The sequence below is a fragment of the Hipposideros armiger genome, unplaced genomic scaffold, assembly GCF_001890085.2.
Source record: "Hipposideros armiger isolate ML-2016 unplaced genomic scaffold, ASM189008v1 scaffold_350, whole genome shotgun sequence".
NCBI classification, from domain to species: Eukaryota; Metazoa; Chordata; class Mammalia; order Chiroptera; family Hipposideridae; genus Hipposideros; species Hipposideros armiger.
The window spans coordinates 872,026-880,549 of NW_017731700.1; the positions used below are offsets into that span (position 1 = coordinate 872,026).

The 8,524-nt window shown below is 41.8% G+C and overlaps 1 protein-coding gene across 1 annotated transcript; it reads right to left on the bottom strand.

The window, feature by feature from the left end:
• Positions 1-2,233: 2,233 nt before the first annotated feature.
• On the bottom strand, positions 2,234-7,466 carry SERPINA7 (serpin family A member 7). The gene is made up of 5 exons (XM_019661500.1): positions 7,435-7,466; positions 5,226-5,861; positions 3,903-4,176; positions 3,029-3,176; positions 2,234-2,499 (listed from the first exon to the last, which is right to left on the bottom strand). The coding sequence occupies exons 1-5, from the start codon at positions 7,439-7,441 to the stop codon at positions 2,299-2,301; spliced, it is 1,266 nt and encodes a 421-aa protein (XP_019517045.1). The 5' UTR covers positions 7,442-7,466; the 3' UTR covers positions 2,234-2,298.
• Between the last annotated feature and the right edge of the window lie 1,058 nt (positions 7,467-8,524).

Sequence of the window (8,524 nt, forward strand, 5' to 3'; positions counted from 1 at the left end):
TCATATTCCATCGATGATAACTTAGTTTTATGGCTACACCTAAATGCAAGGGAGGCTAGGAAATGTGGTATATTATGGAAGCCATGTAGCATAATTCTATCAAAAGGTAAAAAGAGTTGGTGAATTCTATACAACCTAACTCTGTTCCCCAATAAGTTTTCTCCTTTTTGTTCTAAAAGTTTATCCACAGACTTTCTTTTTTTTCTGTGTGGACAGGTTTGCTTCCTCCTTTCCACTCCATCCTTTATAATATTCATTTGTTTTTCTTGTTTTGCTGCTTTGACTGAGGTCTACAGTATACTGTCAAATAGAAGCAATAATATAGATAATTTTTGTCTTGGTCCCAATTTAGTAAAAATTCTTCTAAAAAAACAAAACAAAACAAAATAACCAAAAAAACTTCCACTATTAAGTGACATTTTTCGTATAGTTATTTTATGGGCAACCTTTATGAGATTAAGGAAGTTATGTTTTATTCCTAGTTTGCTCAAATGAGCTGAAATTTATAAGGTGAATTAGTGGCAGTCCTTCATGATCTGGCCCCAGGAATGAATTATTTGAATCAGGTTTAGTCTCTGAGATACATGAATTACTTGAAGGATAGTATCTTGGTAATTCCCGGCGTCCCCCTGAAGATACTGATATTCCTCCCAGAACAACCTCTGATGCAACTTATTTGGGGAGATTTAGTAAGGGGCCTGTATGGCATTTACTCTGGCCTCTGAAGGTAGGGCCTGAGCTCGAGAACATAAATGTGCAAACCAGAACACCCACACTGCAACCTTTGTTCTCAGCCCACTGTCTGATGTTGACCAAAAGGAATAACAACTAATATTTACAAGGCTTTTTATCAGATGTCTGGCTCTGTGCTGAGCACATTACATATTTTGCAGCATGGAATGTTCATAAAATCTTGATGACATGGATATTATTATTGTTCCCATTTTACAGATAAAGAGAATAAAATGTGCAACGTTTAGTACCTAGTTCAAGGTTATAAAACAGTATAAGTAGCAGAGCCAGGATTGTAATGTAATTTTAGTAAAACCAAACTCCATTTAGCAATGAATTTTCTGTACTACAAATCACTTTCTGTCTTTGGGTTTCCAATTTTTTATCCATAAAACCAAAATTTAAACTATACCAAGAATAAGCAAGCCTCCATGCAAATGGGTCTAATAAGAAAACACTAGAATGTTTGTGGGCTATATACTTTTCTGAACATACGTATTTATTTCAATCTGGAAGCCCAGTAACTGCAAAATCACTTAAGCATTTGTTATTATTTCCCTGCCGCTGAAGAGTTACACCTTAGGGCTAGAATCTCAAATACCACATTATTAACACTCACTGTACTGGTTATGTGTACTGAATTCTAATACTGGGGCTTTAAGTACAAACTGTCTAAGATGAAATCTAGATTGGTGGTTGGGTGTAGGATAGCATGCATAGTCAAGTGGAGGTTGTGGAAGGATCTAGGAATAAGTAAGTATCAAACTTCAGTAAAAGTAGAAACAAAAAAATACAGACTACCCAGGAGATTTGTACTTGAGCAAGTGGGACAGGAGTACGACATTGGGAAAGGAGTCCAATTAGGATATAGAAAAGAATGGGCTATGAGATATGACATGAATGAATGACTTTGTTTCTCCAATCCAAGCATATAAATTAGCAATAAGGAAGCTTTTTTTTTTGAGGGAGATGTGCGCTTGTACAGGAAAATTCATCTCTGTGTCTCTTGCTCTTTTGTTCCATGCTAGTTGGGTCACAAAAGCCATATCCCTAGCAGTAGCTCTCAGTCTGTGACTCAGTCCTCTAGTGGAAGGACCTTTTTTACTCTTCACCAATGGCAGTTCTGGCAAGTATACAAAGAACCATTCTGGTGGGATGAAGGGAAGGAGAAGTTCACATATAATCCACTGCATTTGCATTGTTTTATATTCATTGATCTTATTGTTATAATACTGGAATATAGCCTAACTTGCATTTCAATGACTCTCCAGAAGGCAGAGAAGATGACATTTGCCAGCTCAGTTAAATTCCTTGGAACTGACTAACTGGGGAGATTTCTGATAAAGAGGAATGCACTGGCATGGGGGCCTTCCTGTGCTTTGGGTAATGAGTCACTCATTGACTATCTGAATATTTGGTCACAGGAGTGGCCTCTTTCACACCCTGCTCCAATCTCCACCCCTGCCCGAAGGAAATAATGTCCAAGCCCACATGTTTGTATCAGGCTATACTATTTATTTTCCATTGCAACCAGTACATGCAATTAGCTAACAGACTCTTTCCCAACTACACTTTCATTGGGTCCACAACTTTCCCTAGAAAGAGAATGCTCCTGGTGCTTTTCTCCAAAATCAACAACAGGAAAGATCTATCTAATTGGATGATAGGGCTGAGAGTTATCTCAGCCTGATCCAGAAATCTGACTTCAGGGGCAGCTACAGCTTCGGTTCCCTTCTCACCAATGTGCAGCACAGCCTTGTGGGCAGCCTGTGGGGGGAGAACAAACACTGCTGATCCCCTCCAGAAACAGGAACAGTCTTTGAAACAGTTTGGAATCAAGAAATGAAAAGGGAAACACAGGGCTACTATTTACCATGCTGTGTTGATGGTGCTTGAATATGAAGGCTACTTGGTTAAGTGTAGTTAACGAATACCTGGTTATTTCAGAGCTAGCTGTCAGGGAACTACGTCTTTCTCCATGGCTTTCTGATCACTTCTTAAGCTTTCCCCCGCCAGTGCCACCACCTCCAGAACTTTATCTCATCAGAGTCAATTCTGATCATTAAGTTCTTCTATCAGAATTATTTTAGGACATGAAGGCCAGGGATGGAAGTAACTGTTACAGTGATTTGTCTGGGTATAATGAGAATGGCTATGGAGTGAATCTGCCCTAGGAGGAGTCATGCTGCCTCCCTATGCTTCCAAATCATCACTGATACAACAAGAGAGTTAAATGAACTGTCTCTCAATGGCTCTTCCAGCTCATACATTCAGGGAATGTCATCTACCAACTTACTTTAGAAAGTTTAAGACCATTATCCTCTGTGAGTCCAGGAAAATTGGCATTGTCAGCAAAGGCATCCTGGATGCCCATCTTCAGAAGGATAGCTCCAAGGTCATATGTGGCAGAAATGGAAAACTTTGGAACAAACAAGTTAATCCACCTGTGGGGAGATGGAAGGGAACACATAACTATCAGCGCACCGACGTCATAATTCCCTTCCTCTCTCTGTCACCATGATATTTATATTGGACTATGATCCTCCCCTAGATATTGACAACCATTGCTATATAGGTCAACACATGGCACCAAAACCACAGAAGTTATCCTGGAAGGAATGTACTCTAGTTCAGCCAATGTTGGACTGCAGCTCTGGAAGTAGAGACTCACTTAAAATCAAGCAGAAACATCGCTGGGGTATTGGCCACGGTTGAGGAGCCAGTGGCCCAATTTTCAGTGGTTACAAAAGCACCTGGAGAATTTCGTGGTTTTCCATCTAGTACTCCCACCCCAGTATGGCTATGCACCCACTTCTTTACGTAAAAATCCTACCCATCTCCCAAGCTCTAGTTAGCCTCTGGGAAGCCATCAATTTATTTGCTAGCTGACTTTGGAGACTTCATCTTATTTTGCTAGCCCTGAATTATTTTGAAAAAAATGTCTATGATAGTATCTCTGTTGCTGGTTTTTTTGATGTGCTCAGATGAAATGAAGTATGTAAAGTGCCCGGCAAACCGACTGGCACAGCATATGTTCTAAGGATACTTTAATGGTCATCACACAGCTATTCAGTTCAGGTCGATTCTCCTGCTTCTGAGTTTCTGTTGAACTCAATCTTACCTATACCAACACACCCACCCTCACTTTTCACATCATCTAAGGTGTTTACCCCTTCTGCAGTAAGCGATTCCACTTCTTCAGTGTTTTTGATGACATGGCCCCCTCCACCCACTCCATCTGGCCCTCCTTGGGAAGGACAAAGAGTGCCAGAGCGTTCTTGCTGTAGTCCATCTGCAGCACTGTGCAGTTCAGATCTGCGTCCACCAGGTGATAGTATTGTTCCATCTGGTGCATCATGGGTACTTGCACTGTTGTGGTCTTGTCCACTGAGAAGCTGGAACCTTCTTCTGTCTTGGATGGGTCAAAAGGATTTGCCCACTGGGCTTAAAATAGAGAAAGAAAAGAGTTGTTTGTTTTAAGCTAGTATTAGGACTTGTGTGAGCTTTTCCGTCAGTCATCTCATTTACTAATTAAGACCACCACAGTGGTAGGTACCTACTTTTAATCAGTTTTACAAGTGAGTAACTGAAGTTCAAGGAGAGAAAGTGTCTTTACATGGTCTCCCAGCTAGCCAAGTGGCAGAACCAGGAGTCACACCCAAGAATGTTGAACTTCATGTTCAACAGATGTTTTGTCAGTGTTCAAAACCACTATACTTACACCAAACCCTTCAGAGCCACAGTTTCCTCTTCCGTAAAAAGGTATAAGCACATCCAACACACAGGGTGAAATGAGACAACAGATCTGTTCTGCCATTTTATCCGTCTATAAGTGTGTGGTTTGTGGCCAATAATTGTTCACTCCTCCACCAAACGTGGCTGACATGTGCTGTAGAACCAGGAGAAATCATTTGGGCACAGCATCTTCAGAAATGAGTCACATGATTCTTGTTGTTACAAGCACCAGCTTTAGAATAAGACAAATCCAGCTCTGAAACTTATTAACTGTGTGAACCTGGGCACATGTGAGGATCAGATGGAACAAAGTGTATAAACCACACATGTAGCATGGTGCTTAATACATAGTGGGTGCATTGTATGTGATATAAATATTTATGTAATATGCCCAAAAATACACAGCAAGTGAGGGCCACAGTGGGGTTTAAACCCAAATCCGTTTGCCTGTCAAGTGTTCCACCTCACAAAATATTTTGGAAACCATGATTCTCTTGCTAGATGTGAGAAGGATGATCATATCATTGTCACTCACCTCTCTGAAAGTGCCCTCTCCCTAGAAAATTTCTGGGCTCATCCACAGAGCTACATGTCCCTCTTAGAAGATCCAAAACTACACACAGCTATGTCCATTGGAGCTGGTTATTGTGGCATGAGGGACACCTACTGATGCTAGTGAGAAGAGATGATGAGCTCTCCTCAGTGCCCCACCAGATTATCGGAACAATGAACTAGAAATGGACATTGTAGAACCTTACCTTTAAAGTGAATATAGTTTACCAGGACCATGATGGTGTTTGGTTTGAGATCTTGGATAAGGCCCACAACTTTCCCTTTGGTTTGCTTCTCCACATGACTGTTGATCTCCTGCTGGGCTGCAGAAACATTGGAGAAGTTGGTAGAAAAGACTTCAGTCTCATAGAGTCTTTTGACATCATCCAAGAACTTTGGCAGTAGTTTCAGCTGCTTCCCAATGAAGAGGAAATTTCCCATCTGTAATTCCAGCTCCTTCTTTGGAAAATTCAATGAACAGATCAGGTGCTGGAAGCCCTGCTGGATCTCTGTTGTTGGGGTGTCTGTGAGGTTGAACCCCAAGCTTTCCAGGATTTGAGTTTGGGTGCTGGAGCAGGCCCCAATGGAGAGCATGGCCAAAGCTGCAGAAATGCTCACAGGGGAAAAGAAAATGTTCTGATCTGGGGTCTCCACAGTGAACCTCCGGTACAGGTTGAATGCAAAGTCAGCATTGATGGATGACATCTTATAGAGAGTGGCATTTTGTTGGGGGGAATGGCAGGTGGTTACTTTGCCTTCAGTGCTGTTAGGTGGTGCACAATGAAGCCCAAGTACCAAGAGAACCAGACAGAGGAACAGTGGCATTTTGGAAGGAAGGTTATCTATAAGACATGAGGTGAGAGAACCATTGGGGGATCTTAGCTGGATGAAAACTCTGAGCTAGAACCACCTAATAATCACCCATTATGACAAGTAAAATAATGGAAAATATTTAATGCTGTGCTCACCAGGGGCCTTGTGGGGGCCTCTCTCCCCTGAAAAGCTGATGAAACATCTAATAGGGGAGGAAGTAGGAGAGGTAGCTTGTTGGGGCCATAGAAATAATGGTATGGACTGTCATTCAGATGTAATAGCAACATATGTAAACTCTGTCAGTAAATAAAATTTGTATAAATTGAATTTTTTTTTGAGCCAGAGGCAGCTTTTTGGAGAAAAGAGGGATCCTTAGATAAACTAGCCCTCTCTCTGCTTATGTTATATTTTGTAGATTTGAATTTTGATTTTCTTTAATTTGGCATTTTTTGTAAGATAAAATCTATAAGAAATGCAATAACGTGTATTTTCTTTAGATAAAAGACAAAAGGAGAATAATTTTCACAAGCTATGTATAGTTGGAATGGGAGGGTGGTGGTTTGTAGGGCCATGCACAAGGCCATAAGCTGAAAATAATGAATTCATGCAACACACGGAAGCCACAGGAGTATTTTCAAATAACAGGAAGGCAAAAGTATAACTTTTTGCATTTCAGATCTCTCTCACCGTCAGTGTCATCTAAAGATTCATTTATAAGTTGCAAGACATGTTAATAGTATTATTTTTATACTCATTTATGTTATTTTAAAATTATTAGAGCAGAAGCCAGAAAATGTGATTTAAGATTCTCTGAGCCTGGAAAAGTACGTATAAGGCAATGCAGTAAGGGAATCAGCTATGGAATCCAATGACCATGGACATGAGTGATCAGAAAGGAAGAGGTCCATGGAGTCAAAGCAGGAATCCTTCAGCCCTCCATTCTCTCCTTGAGTGATCTCTTCCACCCCCAAGAACACAACTGCCATCACACAAAACTACATACTCTAGATTGCTCTCCTGTGTTCCCAGCCATTTGTCCAGCTACCTACTGAATATATCCACCAGAATGTTCCATGTATACCTCAGTTTCAATTTGGAAATCTCAAATTTTCCAAAGGTAAACATATCATCTTCCTAGCCTTCAAGCCTGTTCTTTGTCATCATTATACTATCTACTGAGACTCCCATGCCAGAAATCCCACCCTGGGGACTTCCTTCACTCTCATCTCCACATCCCATGAGTCATGATTCCATTTGAGTACACCTTCTAAATACCTCTCAAAACTTTTCCTTTCTTTCCCTTTCTACTGTCAGTGCCTCAGTTCATGGCGCAAGCTACTTCACTGGCTCCTAGCAGATCACACTGCTTCCAATGTCTCCCACCCCAATCCAACTGCTTCTACCCCTCTATCCAGTCTCCACATTATCACCAGTGTCCCCTTTCTGTAAAAGGCATAGAGGCTGGTAGGAGGTCAATTATCAGATGACTAGAGTTAGACCTTGGCCTCTAGAGCTAGGAGTTTGGAGCCCATGCTTAGTTGGGATTCTGACTTGCTGATAGAAATGTTCCAAGATTCCAAAGAGAAAAAAAAAAGTACTTACAGCACATGCCCAAGAAGCCACCTGCGTCTCCCAGAAAGCAAAACCTTTCCATCTTTATGTGCCCTGTATTGCAAAAGCAGAGCACTCTTAGTTACTCATTTACCAAAGCATCAACCCTGGGATGACATTTTCAAAGCTGATGCACTAAACCAAGGCCAAAAGGAACAAAGTGAAAAGTGATAAGGATGGAACTTTGAATGATTGTTTTGACTTTGACGGCCAGATCCTTCATCCCTAACAAAAGAGAAACAGGATTGTCAGAGCTGGAGGGGTCCAGGTTTGTGCTGGGAAATATGTCTTTTCAACAGGCATAATAAGGACCAGTGATAAAAGGGCCAAGAGGGAGCAGGACAAAGACACTTCTCCCCACCAGGGCCCTAAGATGAAATAGATTGATTAACTACTAATATGTGCTGGGATCATCAGCATTTTGAGGGAGAGGTGCGTACAGGCAAAGCCTGGTGAGCCTCTCTATCAGTTGCTGTAGAGATTATACATGCATTGGCTTGGAGGAGATGGTGTCAAAGGTAGTTTCCAACCAGACTTCTGAGGCTGCACACATCTCTGTCTGCTCAGGGGTAACCAGGGCTGTCCTCTGGTTACTAAAATCCCCTGTGTCATCTCCTGGGCCACAGGACTCACAAAGAGGATGCAAAAGGAGCAAAGGAGACCGGGATCAAAGATTTCATTGTCCAGTGTTCACTGTGTACTCAACTGTGTGCTGCAAAGAAGCAGTGGGAGCAAAGAGCACAGGACTCAGTCAGGAGACCTGAGTCCGACCTTGCCTTCGCCAGTTTCTAGCTCCAGTGGAAGTGGTAGTAGCAGCAGCAGCAACTCTGCTTACTGAGTATTTCTCATGTGCAGAGAGTGAGGTGAAGAAGCTAACTCCTGACACTGACTGTTCCAAGACTACATTAAGGATGTGCATATGTTAAGTGAGGAGTCGGGGTTAGGGGAATGTGGGTTAGTTTGAGATAAGCCTAGACTGCAGTCTGTGGAGGCACTTGGAAGCCAGGTAAACTAGTGCAACTTGACCTTGAGAGCATAGAAAGCCACTGGGGGATTTTGAGAAGGCAGTGACTAGACAGAG

Excerpts from the sequence above, each read along its gene's own strand:
- SERPINA7 (XM_019661500.1), bottom strand. Across the intron at positions 4,177-5,225 it reads AAACTATATTCACTTTAAAG|CCCAGTGGGCAAATCCTTTT; the intron begins GTAAGGTTCTAC and ends CTCTATTTTAAG. Across the intron at positions 2,500-3,028 it reads ATGGTCTTAAACTTTCTAAA|GCTGCCCACAAGGCTGTGCT; the intron begins GTAAGTTGGTAG and ends CTCCCCCCACAG.